The sequence below is a fragment of the Neomonachus schauinslandi genome, chromosome 4 (assembly GCF_002201575.2).
Source record: "Neomonachus schauinslandi chromosome 4, ASM220157v2, whole genome shotgun sequence".
Classification (NCBI taxonomy): domain Eukaryota; kingdom Metazoa; phylum Chordata; class Mammalia; order Carnivora; family Phocidae; genus Neomonachus; species Neomonachus schauinslandi.
In genome coordinates, this window is record NC_058406.1 from 158,587,488 (window position 1) to 158,606,787 (window position 19,300).

The 19,300-nt window shown below is 32.1% G+C and overlaps 1 protein-coding gene across 3 annotated transcripts in view; it reads left to right on the plus strand.

Moving 5' to 3' along the window:
* EMC2 (ER membrane protein complex subunit 2) overlaps positions 1-18,535 on the plus strand; it is a 43,889-nt gene extending 25,354 nt beyond the window's left edge. For all 3 annotated transcript variants that reach the window (XM_044914280.1, XM_021688355.1, XM_044914279.1), the window contains exons 8-11: positions 4,249-4,330; positions 5,140-5,250; positions 7,403-7,507; positions 18,144-18,535. In XM_044914280.1, coding sequence (XP_044770215.1) covers positions 4,249-4,330; positions 5,140-5,250; positions 7,403-7,507; positions 18,144-18,230 — 385 coding nt within the window. In that variant the 3' untranslated portion in view covers positions 18,231-18,535. The remainder of the gene's footprint in view (positions 1-4,248; positions 4,331-5,139; positions 5,251-7,402; positions 7,508-18,143) is intronic.
* The last annotated feature ends 765 nt before the right edge of the window (positions 18,536-19,300 follow it).

Below are 19,300 nucleotides of genomic sequence, written 5' to 3' on the forward strand. Positions count from 1 at the left end.
ATAACATGAAACTGAGTTTTTGGAGTGCAGTAAAACAATTAACATTAGTTTTATTTTGTCCCTAAAACAGATGACAGTTATTTAAAATGGTTTTGTGCCTTTTGAAGATGGTGTGATTAAAAGCTTTAAAAAACATTTCAGATTAATCAAAGAATTTTTTAATTAAAGAGATACCTAACAAAGAAAATTTGGAAAACACAATAAAGAGTAAAGACCAAATTGAGTGTAGTTGCATCATCTTAACTTATCTACAATTTATATTTTTTTCTTCAGTACCTCTTGAAACAGAAACCTAAGATAGAATTATCTTTTATAGTTTATGATTTTCACTTAGTTATGTTTTGACAGACATTCCTTATCACAATAAATATTTCACTATGTGATTTTAATGGCTTTATATTATTCCATCTTATTAATGTACTCTAGTGTTCTTAATCAGTTTCCTAAGGGAATAGAAAGCTTGTTTTTTTTTTTTTTCTTTTCTTTTTTTTTCATTTTTACTATAATTCTGTATTAATTATTTTGTTTCCTTGGACTAAATTCTTAGAAGTAGAATTAGTTGATTATATGATATGCACATTTTTAGTGGTTTTGATAAAACATTTCTAGTTCTTCGCTGGAAAGGTAACATCAGTTTACTCTCACATCAGCAGTTATTAACATCCCCTTAACACACTGGGTGCTATCATTCTTTTTAGTCTGTAAATTTTGTTAGGTGAAAATTGGTTACAACTTTTAAAAAATTTTAATAGCTCTTTATATAAATGATATGAACCTTTGCCTTGTCAAATATATCCTTGTTATATGTCTTTTTAATATTGATTTTTTAACTTATAGAAACGTCATATTTTTATATAGTCAGATATATCAGTTTTTATTGCTTTATGTCCTCTAAGAACTACATAAATATATCACCTCTGTTTTCTTTCTTTCTCAGTTTTATTTTTTTGCATATGTTTCTGATAGTTTTATATTTAGTTCTAAAATAGGCCATACTTTATTTTTAACCTATAATTAAATTTATTACTATTATTTGCTTCGCCTTGTAATTGCCACATTCAGTTTTGCTTTGAGTTTCTAAAGAGTTCACTGAGATAGAGTTGAATGTATACTTAAGAGAAATGACCTGAAAAATCCCAAGAAATCAAGAAATAAAAAGACAAAAAAGCACCTGAAAAGTAATTTCCTTTTAGGGGAAATGATAATTGTGTTCAACCTCTTCTTTTACCTTGTATCACAAAACTTTTTTTGGTCTTGAAGCTAGTTATTTACAAAATGACCTCCCATTTATTTTTTCTAATTGAACACAGAGGGAATATTCAGGCTTAGGGTGAGTGGAAATAAATATCTCCAGATTTTTTGAAACTATATGGAAATCAGAATCTGTTCATTTAATTCATTTAACCTATTTGGGCAAGTCATTGTAGTAGGTAGGGTTTTTTCATTTTACTGTTTGTTTGTTTTTGGCAAAGAGGTAAGTTACTGTGGGATGTCAGTTTTGTGGGCACAGTGGCAAAATGTAGCAGTTTAGGAGTTGTGAGATCTATTTTTCATTTTGGCATTCTTTTTGCATAAGAATAAGTAGGAATAAGCTCTTTTAAATATAATAGGTCACAGGCAGCATTGCTACTATAGATCTAGAATTTTTACTTCAAATAAATTTCCAAAGTAGAATGTTCATATAAGTCTATTCATTGTTGTTACAGGGATTAAAGAGGATATAGAATTCTGCCATGTGCTTTTTTTTAAATATCTTTAAGTTTCTTTTATTTAAATTTGCTTCTGATTTGTAAATTCTGGTTTCTATTTAGTGATTGCAGTGATATATATCACACTATTTGACCATATTGAGACATTTTATTTGTTCTAAGTATAAAAAATTAGTTAAGATGTGTACATTAGTACTACCAATATTATAAATAAAAATATGTATTTTGAACAAAGACACTTTTTTTATTTGATTTGTAGTTAAAACTAGATGTTCTATCAGCAAGGAGCAATTAATAATATAAATTAATTGTGATTGTGACTGTGGTTCCTTTTTGTAGGTTCAGCCTTACTATAAAATTCTATAACAAACGGAATTATCAAAATCCTACAAGGAAAAATCATAATGTTGATAAAACAATGTAGGGATAGATATGTAACCTACACAAATGCTTTTGTGAGGAACAGAAGAACTTTGAAACTTTATTTAGTTATTGACTCTAACATACTAATACTAGTAGTTATTTTAAATAGATTCAAATAATCTTAATTCTCTAATCATTGAGGCATTGTATGTAATGAATTAACTTTTTTATGCATTTGAAATGGAATTGGCTATGTATCATTTTTGGGAGAATTGAGAAAATGGTCACTCTAGTCACTTTCCATATGGTTTAAATACTCTTGAGTGAACCTCTGTTGGAGAAAACTGTATTGGACCATCTTCTCCTTTTAGCTCTAAGTTTATTTGGTTCTTTATCCACAAAATCAGTTTGATTTTATACTTTGTAAAATTGGAAGCAAGGGATCCTCTTCTGTATGTGATACTGAATAATTTCTGAGAAAAATATCTTGGCATTTATTTTTCAGTAGAAACTCATACCTGCCTATTTTATCTTACTTTATTTTGTATAAAAACCAGAGTCACAGTTGTGCTCAACCCATTTAAATCTGTAAGAACATTTATTCTTAGCATTAATATGAATTTTTGCATCACTTCAGTAAAAGGAACATATTTAGAAGGAACTGTCTTTATGATAAAGTTGAGTGTTTAAGGTAGAGACCACTTTCTTCTTTTATAGAATGATAAATATATATCAGATAGGTAGTTATAATACTTTTGTTCTAGACATCTATTCAGTCATTTGTTCAGGCATTTATTATATACCTATCACATGTCAGGAACCAGTGCGAGGTTTGGGGTATAAAAATGAAAAAGGCTAAATAGCTGTATGATCCTTGATAACAGTGTGTATATATACATCTAAAATGCTATGATTTTTGGTAATCTATAGGGTGTTTTTGGATTCTCAGGCCCTATGGGTTTGATTGTTGTACCCATTTTTATGTTACATTGACCTCTTCATCACTGCCATCATTACCACGGTTTTTCACTGAGTGGAGTATGTAGGGGTAGTATGCACAGTGGTTAAGAGCAGGCTGTCTGCAGTGGCATAGCCTAGGTTTCGGTTTGCATCTGTGTGCCTTTTCAACTATAAAATGGTGATAATTTCCTACTTCCCAGGGTTTTGGTAGGATTAAATGAATTAATATATATAACACACCTAGAGAAGTGCATGATACATAATGAGCACAAATAATACAAGTTAGCTGTTATTAGTACACGTTATGTGAAACTGCAGGATGTATATTTTGAAAAGTAAGTATATCAGACTTAGTGTAAAGACAGGTAGCTTTGTATGTTGGTGACAAATGCCAAAAATAACTGTAGGTAGCCTTTTTGTGTTGGGTACTGTCGTCACCTTTCACTGGAAATAAATTTTACAACACCTTTGTTCTTTAGGATTTCCTATAAATAGTGGCGATATTTGCATTGCTTTAAACTTATAAAATACATTGAGGGGAATTACAGTCATGTGGTGTAAAACCATTTTTCCAGAGCCCTTTTAGCAGTCCTCTCCTCAGGTTTTTAGCAAGATGTTTGTTTCTTTACCACATGATGAAATAGTAGTAGAGTGCATATCAAAACCACTAACTTGATCTATTTTTCATGGGTTTAAAAATTTATAACTTCATTAGATTTCATATTGGCAAACAAGTAATGAAAAGTCTTTATAATAGAATATGTTGGTAGATAGGTGTCAATAAAGGATTTTTGTGAATAGATAGTATTTAATAAAATGTTTATTTCCTCTTTACACTTTAGCTATTTGAGTATTTTATTCAGTGATCAATGGACTTGAAGTTATTTTATATGTAACCTGATCCAAGGTTGTGAAGTCTGTGTTGTGAATAATGTTTGGATGTCATAATAGTGACCCAGTTTTAAGGATGTAGTATCTACTGATTGTTCATAGGCTGCCTCAGAATTTAAGCCTTGTTATTTGTATTTAAGAATTCAGCATAGCAAGTATATTATTACTGAAGCTTTTAAATTTGGGGAATAAAATGTCTAACATCACTAAAATTGTTTTAAAATTATTTTCCAGCATTGCTTTAAATTATTTTTAATTATTTTTATTTTAGCTAAGATGGTATATGTGACTTCTAAAATTGATTTCTCCTCTTCATATTTTTCAGCTATGCTAAAGCAGCCTTTTGTTTAGAGGAGCTAATGATGACTAATCCACACAACCACTTATACTGTCAGCAGTATGCTGAAGTAAGTGCTTTCAAAAACAACAGTTGTATATGATTTTATTTTTGTTGGTGTTAGGTATTATTTTGGAACTAAGAATATGTCCTTAATGTGAGGCACATATATAAATATTTAAGACATCTGATGAAAACTGACTGTAGGTGTAAAAGCTTTACATTTTTAATATTATAATGGGAATATGGCTTTAAAAATAAAAGTGCTTACTTAAAACAGTGAAATTCTTTGTATTTTTTATTGTATATTTTCTTTCCTAATTATGAATTAATGATGCCACAGTTGTCACCATTTAATGGCTTCTGAGGCATTTACAATGATTATGATTTTTAAATCCATATTCTGGGAAATTCATATTAAGATCAATATTTTTAGAAGTAAGAAGTATCTACCTTACTATTAAGAATAGTAATACAATTGAATGCTGTAAGGTTAGAAGCATTTCATTAATAATGAATCTCAAGGTGACTAGAAAAGGGCAACTCAGTATGTAAGTATAGATTTGGAATGCTACTAATAGAAAATATAAAGTCGTGAGGCATTAGCAAGGCAGCTGAAAAAGAAATTATATTGGTTTTTTTTATTGACAACATTTTGTTTTAAAAAGTACTCTGTGATCTTAATGTTCATAGAATAGGTTTTTCAGGGAGGTTATGCTTTAAAATTTTAGCTTTAACAACTTTAAGATGATTCTTTTAACATCTTGCATTTGTTTACAGAATATCTGTTTCAATTACTAATGCCTATGGTATGATGAAACATGCTATATTTCAAAGTAGTAAAATAAACAGGTTTCAGCACTCTGCAATTTTTAACAGGTTAAATATACCCAGGGTGGACTTGAAAACCTCGAACTTTCAAGAAAGTATTTTGCTCAGGCACTGAAACTGAACAACAGAAATATGAGAGCTTTGTTTGGGCTTTACATGGTGAGTAGAGGTGCATGTTTAATGTTATTTTATGAAGTCTGTCATTTAAAGTCCATTAACTATCCCATCCAGTCACTTCCCTCTTGTTTGTATTTTGTTGATAAGCATATTTTTTTCCTCTCGTTAAATACGAGCAATAGGTTGTAAGGCAGTTTTGTTTTTAAATGTTAATACATCCTAACTATTTGACATTTTATTATAAAATATCTTCTATTGTATCAGAATTTAAATCTGCCTTTTTATTAAATAGGAACAGATACAAAACCATAATTTGTATCTTAATTGTTTTGATATTCTTGGGTTTATGCCCAACATTATTTTGTATTTCTTACCTTAAATTATAATTGTATGACATAGTTTTAAACTATGCAATAAAAGACATTAGCAAAAAAAAATCTCTGCTGTCAAATTAAAATTTTTTTATGGTACAGAAAAGAGCTTGGAAATTGTGGTAAGCATGTAATTAAATATTTCTATGGTTTATGTATGCCAAATGACGAGTTTAGAAAAGTCAATTAACAAGAGCTATGGGAAATAGAGGAAGAATTTGCTGAGCTTTAAAATATACATAAAATAAGCCCCTCCCTACAATCAGAAAACCTCTTTTTAATAGGCCAGTTCTTTGAAATTTTAATTTATCCTGGTCTTTTCAAGGACTTTTGGATGAATGTCTTGTCGGGGATCAGTGAAAAAGAATCAATTGCAGAAATAGAGGCAGGAAGAAATATAAATGAAATAATTTTTAGGAAAGGAATGGCAAAATATGATTAGAAAATAGTTCAAAGGAATTTCAAGAAATTTTTCCTGGATCTACCGGTGCCAACTGTAGTAGGTTAGAGGTACAGTATAGTAGTGGTGTTGTCTCTTTTTACCAAATAAATGAAAGATTAATTTTAAAAATGTATAACAATAGATTATTAATGATATTTTATACATAACACTTTATGTGCTGGGCATTGTTTTAAGCTCTTTTTTAATTTTAAATCCTCATATCAACTATTTGAGAAGATGCTGTTATTACTACCATTTCACAGAAAGTGAACCTAAGACACAGAGAGGTCTAGTTAATTTGTTGAAAGATGATCACAGACTTACTAAGTGATTGAGCTGGGATATCAGCTCCGTCAGTTGATTCCAGAGTCATTCTCTTAATCACTGCATTTGCTAAAATACATATGAAAGAGGTGACATTAAAGACCTACAGGTGTAAAAATAAGATTTTGGCCAATAAATTCCTAAATTCCTCACTGACAGAGGAGGAGAGAGTGGGAAAGAGCCTGTCACACAGGCTAGGTATAAAAGAAAGGCTTAATTTTTTTTTTTAAATGACATGGATGAATCCTCTTAAGAATCAGATATATTTAAACATAAGATCAAAGATCTTCCTCTCCCCAGAAATACAATATATGCTTAAAAATTAGTATTTAATTTTGGTTGTTTACAGATTCTTTCATGGATCCTAGATTAACAATCCCTTGTTTAAGTACATTTTTTAAAAGGAGAGGATGGATTGATCAAGTTGCAGTCATTCTAACTGGTGCTGTGCAACATAGTTTGGAAACTCTTGGTAAAGTGAAAAGAGGACTAGATTGGAAATGAGGATCTCTTTCTATTTTTAAGGCTTTCAGTAACTTGCTTTGGTCAAGTCAAATCACTCCTATTGGACTTAAATTTTTTTTTTTTACCTGTTAATGTAGGAAGTCGGACTAAATTATTTTTGAGATTCCTTCTTACATCAATATTCAATAATTCTATAATTCTGACATAGGAAAGCTGAAGTAATATAGTAATAAAGAACTAGAAATAGTAATTTAATAACAATAATAATGACCTTCAATATTCTACAGTATTTAAGTGATATTCTACAGTATTTAGGTATTTAAGTATTTAATTTTACCATTAACAGTTGTGGTAGATAACTAATAAAATAAATTTAGGTATTTAAGATGCTCTTTCTCTTTTTGTCACTTTATTCTATATTTTAAACTATATTTTCATTTTTAAACACTAATATCATTCCACTTTATTTTTAAAATTGTTTTGGTACTCTTTGTTATCCCATTGCAAATATGACCCTTACTTTTTTTTATTATTATTATTATCTTGGCTAGAAAAAAGGAATTTTGTTTTTGATGTCTCTTTTTGTTTTTAGTCGGCAAGTCATATTGCTTCTAATCCAAAAGCAAGTGCAAAAACAAAAAAGGACAACATGAAATATGCTAGTTGGGCAGCTAGTCAAATAAACAGAGCTTATCAGGTCAGTATTGATAATTTTATATTATCATATAGGTCAGTTAATATATTTCTTAGTTGTTTTTGTTTCAACAAACTACAAAGCCAAATGTCTATCATTGGACTTTAATGTCTTTTGGTCTTAATCAAATGTGTTTTAATTGTGTAGAATTAACTTGTAGGATCACTTATTTTTTTTCTTTTTTCAAAAGAAGTCTGTTACCCTGTTATGATTCCATAAGTAGCCTTACTATCTGGAAATTTCAGTAGTGAGCATTTGGCAAATAAAAAGTAATTCTAAAAATCCAGAAAAGGTAAATTGTGCAGTGTATTTCAGAAGCAGATTGGGTGTGTAACATATTATTAATTAGAGTATCTCAGGTAATTAAAAGGGAGGAAGAAAAGCCTAAATGTAAACTAGCCAGACTATATAAAAAAGTTTTTGTACTCTGCTTACATGTCAGATCTTAACTGAAACTTCTTCCCTCATTTCTTCATTTTCTGAAGCTTGTCCCTAGGAGATTCTTCAGGAAGAGCTCATGGCAAAATAATATCTTCTTATATCTTGCATGTTTATAAACTTATTTCTCTGTAGTCTTTATATTTGAGGGATAGTTTGGCTTTTTATACAACCTTTAGCTTATATTTACTTAAGTATTTTTTTTTTTAAAGATTTTATTTATTTATTTGAGAGAGAGAATGAGATAGAGAGCATGAGAGTGGGGAGGGCCAGAGAGAGAGGCAGACTCCCTGCTGAGCAGGGAGCCCGACGTGGGACTCGATCCTGGGACTCCAGGATCATGGCCCAAGCCGAAGGCAGTCGCTTAACCAACTGAGCCACCCAGGCACCCTTTACTTAAGTATTTTAAACATATTGTTCCATTGTGTTTTAGGATAAAATATTGCTGTTAAGAAGTCTTATTCCATCCTGATTTTCTTTCCCTAAGTGACTTAGACTGTTTGTCCGGATGTCCAAAGGAATTTTTTTCTTTATCATTAAAATCCAGTAGTTTTACTACAGTATGTTTTGTTGATTGTTATTGGGTCAGTTTTCCCAAATGCACAGTAGACCCATTTAATATGTAAATTTAATCCTCTTTTAATCTGAGAAGAGTTGCTTTGTGTTAAATATTTTTTCTGTTTGATAGCCCAAGGTTTTTTTTCAGGTCTCTAATTATAAGTTTATTAGATTTCCTTTCTCACCTCTTTCCTCTGTCATTCATTTTCTTTCAAATCTTTTTCTGTTATTTTCTATATTAATTTTTTATGGAGTTAATCGTATTCTCTTTTTGTTTTTGCTGTTCTCCTTGTTTAAATCAGATAGTTTTTATTAGGGGAAGGTTTTTGTGGAGTGAGGGCATCGGAGATAGGATAACTTTCCCAACTTGTCTTTTTATGGCTTCCTTTTTGTTATAGAGAATTTAAATATGACCTTTCTGTATATACAGTCTTTCTCAGAACTAGTCTGGTTCAGAAAGATTTTGTCTTCAGCCTTCTGTTCTACTCTTAGAGCTCTATAGATCTTGAATTTTGAGGTGTTGCTCTCAGCTTGAAATACTGCATTTTGTTGTTTTATTTTATTCTGGGATTTGCTGCCTGTGGACATCACTACCTTCCTCTCATCTACTCCTTTCCCTTATCTGAACCATCTCTCCCTTTTCCCCCTAGTGTTTCTGCCCTGTTTTGGTTTCAGTTTCTGGTGATTATCCTTCAGTGTGAGGTTTTTTTCCTCCTGGAAGAGAGTGTTTGCTGGACATTTTAGAGATTTTGAGGTTGTAGACTGTTAGACTTGTTTAACGTCACATTTGATTTGGAGCTTTTGAGACTGTCCTGGTTTTGCAGGCCATTTGCAGATTCATCAATTCACACTTTTTTCATTTCTGTGGCTTGTAGAGTAGTAGGTTGTCCATCCTACCATATATACTCCTATCATACAGCCATTGATCTTTTGGAGGTCCTGCCACTGTTGGTGATAAAAAACACATTACAGGGTTTTGGAGGATTACCTAATGTAGTTTTTTTGAAGATGTTCTCTTTGTTTTCTGTTATTTTGTTTTTCGTGCTTTTTCTTTGTTTTTGTACTCCTGGTTGGAGAAGGTTGGGGAGATTAAAAAAATTCAGTGCCCCATGATCATATTATTTAAAGTCACTTTAGTGTATTTTTATTATGTATAATAGAGGATATTACTTCTGTTGGCATATTGTAAGTCAGAATATTTATAAATATCAGCTAGGCTGTGCTTCTTCAAATGCAGTTAGTTTGAGATAGCACAGATTATAATAGGGTTCCACACATAGTAGGTCTAGAGTGTATGTATGTGTGTGTGTGTGATTTAAAGATAAGACTTGGATAATATAAAACTAATGTAATGGTTTGCAGACTACATCCATGTTTTTAAGATATTTTTGAGAAACAACTAGCTGCTCAGAGAGTGCTTTTTTGACATAGCATGAGTATATTTTTAAAATCAGTTTTTATTACAACATACATAGAAAAAAGAACCCAAGTCATAAATGTACATTTCAATTAATTATACAAGCTAAATGTATCCAAGTCAAGAAATAGAAACATTACAGCACCCCAGAGCCCTCATAGTACATCCTCTTAATTTCTACTCCTACCTCAGGAGTGTTGATTAATAATCCCATAGTCTTGACTTGTTTTTGAACTTTATGGTATCATAGTATGTATTCATTTTTGTCTAGCCTATTTCACTGTTATGTTTATGACGTTTATCCCTCTTCATGTCTGTAGTTCATTCATTTTCATTGTACTGTAGTCTATTGTATGAACATACTACAATTTATCTAGTCAGTTGTTGATAGGCATTTGGGTTATTTCCTGTTTGGGGCTATTTTGAATAATACTACACTGAATATTGCTGCAATCTTTTGGTGTACATGTACTTCTGATGGGTGTATACCTTTGAGTGGAAATACTGGGTCATAATTTGTTTTCCACATCAGTTGTTTATAGTCTCACCAGCCATGTTTGGTAGTTCTCATAGTTCTACATCTTTATCAATACTTGGTCCTGTCAGTTTTTATAATTATAGCCATTCTGGTGTATGTATAGTGGTATCTCATCGTTTCATTTTGCATGTCCCTGATGACCAGTGAGATTGAACACTTTTTCGTATGTTTATTGGCTATTTGGATATCTCTTTCATGAAGTCTATATTTTTAATTGGTTTATGACTTTTTATTTTGTTTTTTAGTTTTCTGATTATGAGCTTTTTGTTATATGTGCAGCAGATTTCTTCACCTTCTTACTTGCAATCTCTCTCAAATGATTTTAATGAATAAAAGTTCTGAAGTGAAATATGTTCATTTATATTCTCCAATGGTTTGTGCTTTTTGTGTTGTTTAAGAAATCAAGTTTGCTACTCATAGTCATACAGATAATTTTGTGTGTCTTCAGAGGTTTTTTTTCCTTCTACCTTTTGTATTTAGATCCACAATCCATTTGGAATTGATTTCTATGTATGATGTGAAATAAGGGTCAGTTTTCCCCCAAGTAGCTATCTAGAGAGTTTCTGTCCATCTCTGTATTCTGTCATGAGTCCCATTCCTGGAAGCTAGTATCACCGTGTAGGAGTTAAGAGAAGAACACAAATGCTGGGTCTTTATTGTCTACAAAGTTTGGCTCTGACATTTATTATTTATGTGATTTTGGATAAGTTATATACTATTTCTGGGCCTAGTCTTTCAGCTGCAAGATGGACACAATAGAAATTTTCTGAGGATTAAAGGAGTTAATATGTGATTTTCACTAAATCACAGTAATATTCATTACATTGTTTTTACTAATCACATTCTCCAAGTTTACTTTATGATGCTTTCTGTGTTCATTGCAACTATAACCACCACCACAAGAATAGTTATAAGAGCAGATATTTATAGAAAATTTCTTATGAGCTAGGTACTTTTCCTGTTTTACAAATGAAGAACTTAAAGCATGGAAAGATTAAATAACTTTCCCAAGGTGACAGAGCTGGTTAATGACAGAAGTTTTTAAACCTAGGGAGTCTGACTCCAGAGTTGATGCTCTGACAGCCACAATATACTGCCTGTATAAAGAAATGTCAGGTATAAATGTATCTGAAGCTATAAATGCAGTTTTTCACTCTCAGTTATTTTCTCATGTGAACAATTGATAGCCTACCCTCACTTGTTTTCTCTTTTCATTTCAGACTTAAAGCTCTGAGTAGTAACTAAATTCAGAGTTTAGTTTTGTTTGTTTTCCTTTCTCCCTGTCTCTTCAGTAATATAAGGCCAGACAAGTATGCCCTTCCCTGCTTTATGAGATGCACCTTATCACTGGACATCAACCTATCATTTCAGTATTTTAAGCCATTGCTCATAGATCTAAACGCTGTTTTTTAGTAATATTTGCCCTCCCTGCCATTCTTTTTTTTTTTTTTTTTAATTGTGCCTTACTATATCCATTCTATTTACAGACTTATAAAGTCTCCGCGTTCTTTGGAAGGAGCTCTAAGAGTGTCACTGGTACTCTTCAGTATTTGAGTTTTGCATCATAAACTCCTTAGTCCACAGTGATGTTTTACCCATCTTTACTGAAGATATGATTTGTCTTCTCTTGACTCTATAGGAAAGGATAGAAAAAAGGACTTTTGCCAGTTTCTATCATTTTAGATACCACTGCAGGAAGATGACACATTTCTCAGTTGGTCTTGTCAGGTTTCTGTATAGCAACTTCCAGTACTCCTCAACTAAACCCATCATGCAAAATTTACTTGCCCCCAGACACCAGTAACAGGTTTTAAATAAAATTTCTTTGTGCTTTTAAAGCTAGTATTTTTCTGTAGAAGTTCTGGGTTCTTTCTGTGAATCAGATTCCATAAATATTTGTATCCATTACCTTTTGCTAACTTAGTGAATTAAAATAACAACTTCTTTGCTTATGATTCTATAGGTAGGCTGTTTGGCTTGGGCTCAGTTGAGTAACTCTGCTCGTCTGGACTGGGCTTATTTATGTTTCTGCACCATGCTAGTGGTTGATGGCCTCACTTAAATATCTGACTTTGGCTGGCTGTCAGCTGGGAGTGCTGGGCCTCGTGTTTGTCATTTAGCAGGCTAACTTGGACTTATTCATGTGGTGGTCTCAGGGTTCCAAGAGTAGCAAACAGGCAAACTCCACCGTTCAAGGGTTTTTTGAGTCTCTGTTTGTGTCACATATGGCTAATTTTCCATTGAGCAAAGTAAGTCACATGGTCAACCCAGATTCAGGGGATGTAATACTTCACCTCTTAATGGCAAGAGAAATATGTGGTCATTTGGCAATTTCTTACACTATTGTAAAGCTCCGTATTCCCCACCTTCTATTTTCATTTATTTTGCCTTTTTCTTTTTATCTGCTTTATTGAGGTTTGATTTATAGACAATAACGTGCACATATTTTAAATGCACAGTTGAGTTTTGACAGGTGTATATATACTCCTTTCTCACCATCACCCCATTCAAGATATACAGCATTTCTGTCACCCCAGAAAGTCCCTTCTGCTGCTCTGCCGTCAGCCCCTCCTGACATTGCAGACAAGCACTGATATGATTTTTATCACTATAAATTAGTTTGCCTGTACTAGAACTTTATATAAATGAGATCATAGGTTATGTACTCTTTTGTGCCTGGCTTCTTCCACTCAGTATAATGTTTCTGAGATTCATCCATCCAATGTTCCAATTTATTTATCCTAGTATTTTGTCCCCCCGTATTATTTTCCACAAATTATGCAAAGGTAAATTTTAGCCCAATTTATCCCAGTTATCACAATGGATAAATTATTGATCTTTGAATTTGATAAACAAGTCTGTATTATTTGAGTATGCTTTCTGGTGTTTTCCCTAAGATCCATAGGGAATTATGAAAGAAGAGTTTTTTTAAGCAAAATCTAACTGTATGAAAACAAAAATGCAGGATTTGTGATTAATGTGGAAAGTATAACTTTCAGAGATTGACATTTTAGTAATTAGATAAATTTCTGGGATCTAATTGAGAATTTTATGACTCAGGTCTAAGCATATAAACAAGTATAAAGTATAGAATAAATGCTCCTTATTGTAATGTTTTTCTGGGCATTTGTAAATTAGAGAAAATGAGATTTTAAGAACTGGTTTTCCTTCTTTCTTTCTACTTAATAATGAAACAGAATATGGCTACTACTTGCTCTTCAATTAGGTAATTAGTTTAGCATGTTCAGTATAGGCAGGCAAGTTTGATTAATGCTCATGAGAAACTTTAATGTGAACCTACTCACAATAATTTTCCAGATAAATGCTTCTTTAGTACACTGTTAAATTTGTGCTAGCAGTCCATATGTTATTTATGATTGCAGAGGTGATTCTGTTACTATCCTTTTGGGAAATGGAAAATTAAATCATGATTTGAGGGAAAAATAGAATTCCGGCTTAATCAGTTAAATTGCCAGATAATTCTGGAATAGACAAAATAATTGCATGTCAGGCAAAATTTGAAGTGATAGATTTGTATTTCCAACTTTCTTTTTATTTGTTCTGACACAAATAAGTTTGGTTTATTCTAAATTGCACTGGTTGTCAGTAGTGTTTACACACAATCTTAGGTGATTTTTTAAAAATTAGCTAATTAAAAAAATCATAGATTTATATTTACTACTATTATGTTTAAGAACAAATCAAGAAAAGTACTGTATTTTAAAATTCTAATTATGACTTCAGCTCTATAGAAATTTTTCATTATTCTGTTTTGCTAATTAAAAAATCAGAGTGAATGTTACTATGTGGTATCCTATTTTGCTCAGACCCATCAAAGCTTTTTCTTAGAATTAGGCCTTTAAGTATCTGATTAGGACCATTCCTGTTTACTTTGGATAGGTAGTAGTAAAAGAAAAGGCTTTCTGTTCTTGGTAAGTCCTTGTGAAAGTGAATTTATCAACTGGATAATAGGAGTAATAAACACCCCACATCCTTTGGTCACCTTGGGAAATTATGAAAAGGCAGAGTTGTAAATGTTGTGTTGTTATTTACCATATTTTGTAATTATGAATTGTATACTTAACATTTGAATTCCTTGAATTAGTAATGTTTTGTGAAAGGTAAAGTGATCTTGATTCTTATGAGAAGCTTTTCTCTTCCCCTGGCATTTCTTCTAGAAATCCCCTTTATTTACTCTATCAAATCAAGATTCAACCATAGAAACTAATGGTTTAGGAAGTAGGAGAATCATAATGTTAACCTGCGGCCAAGAAAGGTCAGAGGCAGGTTACCAATTCCTGAAGTCTGTTGCTTCTGTGATTTTACCTGTGCTTGATCACTTAATCTTTCTCAACAGGTCATGAGAAGTTTGCCAAATTAAGTTAATTACAAAAGAGAAGGAACACATCATAAATCAAGTGCTAAGTGCTTACGACAGCATTGGTATTTGCAGGGAAGATCAGTCACTTGAAAATGTATTAAGTGCTTAGATGTTAATTTGAAAATACTGTATTTTGCTAATAGCAAATGTTAATCAATACTTTAACCAGGGGCACAGGGAATATAGATATCTATATAATAAACTTTCTCTTACCCCCACAAGGAACATTTATTTAGTTAATCTATAGTATTCAGTGACTAATAAATGATGAGAATTGTCAGTCTAGTTAGAAAACCCATTTTAAAATCATCATGGGATATTCAGCAGTGTTTCTCATACTGATTATGTGCACTATATTGAATTTAATATGCCATGAACTTGCTTTTAAATATGCAAAGATACCATTTTTAATCCATTGTATTTTGTTTTCTTTATAAAATTCAGTCCCAATTTGGTTTTATAAAATAAATTACAACTTCACAAACTAGAAATGCATATTTTAAAACATGTTTACATCATTTTAATATGTAGCAGAGTTTTATTTGACAACTCTTTACTGCAGAAACGTATCTTGTCAACTAATAATTACTGAAAAATTTTAAAGATTCTGACTTTAAATAATTTTAGATATGTCTTGCAACTTTAAAATATTTACTAGAAATTACATTTATATTTTACTTTTGTTGAAATTGTAAATATTTGTTTAGATGCCTGAGAAGTAGAAATGGTTCACATTTCTATAGAAATATAAATTTCACTTATGAATTATGCTTCTTATTTCATAAAAATTTAGTCAAAAGAGGATAATTTTATTTTTTTATTTTATTTTTTATTCTTTTTTATTAACATAATGTATTATTTGTTTCAGGGGTACAGGTCTGTGATTCATCAGTCTTACACAATTCACAGAGCTCACCATAGCACATGCCCTCCCCAGTGTCCATCACCCAGCCACCCTATCTCTCCCAACCCCCTCCACTCCAGCAACCCTCAGTTTGTTTCCTGAGATTAAGAGTCTCTTATTGTTTGTCTCCCTCTCTGGTCTCGTCTTATTCATTTTTCCCTCCCTCTCCCTATGATCCTCTGTCTTGTTTCTCAAATTCCTCATATCAGTGAGATCATATGATAATTGTCTTTCTCTGATTGACTTATTTCACTTAGCCTAATACCCTCTAGTTCCATCCACGTCGTTGCAAATGGCAAGATTTCATTTTTTTTTGATGGCTGCATAATATTCCATTGTATACATATACCACATCTTTATCCATTCATCTATTGATGGAATCTAGACTCTTTCCATAGTTTGGCCATTGTGGGCATTGCTGCTATAAACATTGGGGTGTAGGTGCCCCTTCAGATCACTATGTTTGTATCTTTGGGGTAATTGCTGGGTCATAGGGTAGCTCTATTTTTAACTTCTTGAGGAACCTCCATACTGTTTTCCAGAGTGGCTGCACCAGCTTGCATTCCCACCAACACTGTAGGAGGGTTCTGCTTTCTCCGCATCCTTGCCAACATCTGTTGTTTCCAGACTTGTTAATTTTAGCTATTCTGACTGGTGTGAGGTGGTCTCTCATTGAGGTTTTGATTTGTATTTCCCTGATGCCGAGTGATGTTGAACACTTTTCCATGTGTCTGCTGGCCATTTGGATGTCTTCTTTGGAAAAATATCTGTTCATGTCTTCTGCCCATTTCTTGATTTGGATCATTTGTTCTTTGGGTATTGAGTTTGATAAGTTCTTTACAGATTTTGGATACTAGCCCTTTATCTGATATGTCATTTGCAAATATCTTCTCCCATTCTGTCGGTTGTCTTTTGGTTTTGTTGACTGTTTCCTTTGCTGTGCAAAAACTTTTTATCTTGATGAAGTCCCAATAGTTCGTTTTTGCCCTTGCTTCCCTTGCCTTTGGCGATGTGCCTAGGAAGAAGTTGCTGCAAGTGAGGTCGAAGAGGTTGCTGCCTGTGTTCTCCTTTAGGATTTTGATGGACTCCTGTTTCACATTTAGGTCTTTCATCCATTTTGAGTTTATCTCTGTGTATGGTGTAAGGAGATGGTTCTGGTTTCATTCTTCTACATGTGGCTGTCCAATTTTCTCAGCACCGTTTATTGAAGAGACTGTCTTTTTTCCATTGGATATTCTTTCCTGCTTTGTCGAAGATTAGTTGACCATAGAGCTGAGGGTCCATTTCTGGGCTCTATTCTGTTCCATTGATCGGTGTGTCTGTTTTTGTGCCAGTACCATACTGTCTTGATGATGACAGCTTTGTAATAGAGCTTGAAGTCCGGAATTGTGATGCCACCAGCTTTGCTTTTCTTTTTCAACATTCCGAAAGAGGAGAGTTTTAAAATCAAGTTTATGTTTTTGTAGGTTATCACACTACTTAAACATTTAAATTGGCCAATTTTGCAGTGAAATCTTAGTATACTTCAACTAAAAGTGAAGCCTTAATGAAAATTTTATTAAAGTCCAAATTTAGAGCATTGATGAAAGAAATTAAAGACAACACAAGCAAAATAGAAGGATATTCCATACTCATGGGTTGGGAGAAAAATATTGTTAAAAGGTGCATACTGCCCAAAGCAGTCTGCAGATTTAATGCAATCCCTATCAAAATACCAATAGCATTTTTCACAGAACTAGAACAAATAATCCTAAATTTGTATGGAACCACAAAAGACCCCAAATAGCCAAAGCAATCTTGAAAAAGAAAAACAAAGCTGGAGGAGTTATCACAATTCTGGACTTCAAATTATACTACAAAGCTTTGGTAATCAAAACAATATGGTACTGGCACAAAAATAGACACAGATCAGTGGAACAGGATAGAAAGCCCAGAAACAAACCCACATTTATATGGTTAATTAATCTTTACTAAAAGAGGCAAGAATATGCAATGGGAAAAAGACAAATCTCTTCAACAAAATGGTGTTGGGAAAACTGGGCAGCCACAGGCAAAATAATGAAATTGGACCATTTTCTTCTACCATAGAGAAAAATAAACTCAAAATGCATTAAAGACCTAAATGTGAGACCTGAAACCATAAAAATCCTGGAAGAGAACATGGGCAGTAATTTCTCTGACATTGGCCATAGCAACATTTTTCGATATAGGTCTCCAGAGGTAAGGGAAATAAAAGCAAAGAATAAAACCCAAATTCTGTTTTATTGAAGAAAAGATATTTGATTTCTTGCTAGTGATAAAATAGATAATGTTAGCTCTCATTAGCAATGTGAAGGTAAGATTGTGATTTTGAACCTGCCATGAAATTGAACCTAATTGCATTTTTTTTTTTTTTTAAATTAGTTTGCAGGTCGAAGTAAGAAGGAAACCAAATACTCTCTTAAGGCAGTTGAAGACATGTTGGAAACACTGCAGATCACCCAGTCTTAAGGTTTCAAACTCTTTCACATTACATTTCACAACTGCACAATTGAACTTACTGGCTTGTGACTACTAAATGCCTAGTGCTATTTATATACTAATTTTTTGTTAAGAGGGCAATTGTAAAGAATGTTTATATAGACCTAAAAATGCGTTTTATTGCTAAGCAGGAAGATGGAGAAAGTCCACGGAAGAGAGATTTAACAAGATTCGTATTGATTGTACATCATTCTCTTCATAGCACACATATATAACTTCTTTTAAACCACAACCTGATGTAGAAATCCCATGAATAAATCATGTGATTTATTAAACTTGCATTTGAAGATTCTAGATTCTTTTTGTTACACTCAAATAGTGAATATGTTGTTTCAGAATTCAGTTTCTAGTTAACTCCTTTTTGTTTGTGATAAGAAATACAGAGCATGCATTGCTGACAAGCAAAATGTTGGCAAATTATTTTGATTCTCTTTATAGTGTCAAGTTGGATTTTGCCGTGCATTCCAGTAGGCTATTATTTTATGTGCTATAATGTTATTCTCATAAATCTTGCTTAATAATGTTCAGCAATATCTCTGTAAAATTTTTGTTTTGCCATAGGACATAATTGAAATTTTTACCAATAAAAAGCTCTAAGTTTCATGTATGCTATAATGCTATAATGCTATAACCTTTATGAAAGTTAAATTTATTGAACTTTTAAGTATTTTGCATAAAATAATATTAAAACAGACAATAGGGATGAAAGAGGTTTCAGTAGCTGAGTTATTTTTACTTAGGGAAAATAAAATCTAAACTACGTTTAAGAGCAAATTTTTACAATTCTCATATTTAATTGCCTCCTTGGTAATAATAAGAGCTTCTTTTTCCTTTTTCTCTTTTCATGATAAACAACCGTTATACTACCTTCAACAATATTTTGCATGTTTCAGTGGAACAGAAAGAACTTTGAGACACTTTGAGAACTTTATTCAGACACAAATCAGTCATTCAGGGCATGTATTGTTAGTAGTAGTTTGTAATTTACATATACAAATTACATGTTGTATGTATCACATACATGTATAATTACTTAATAT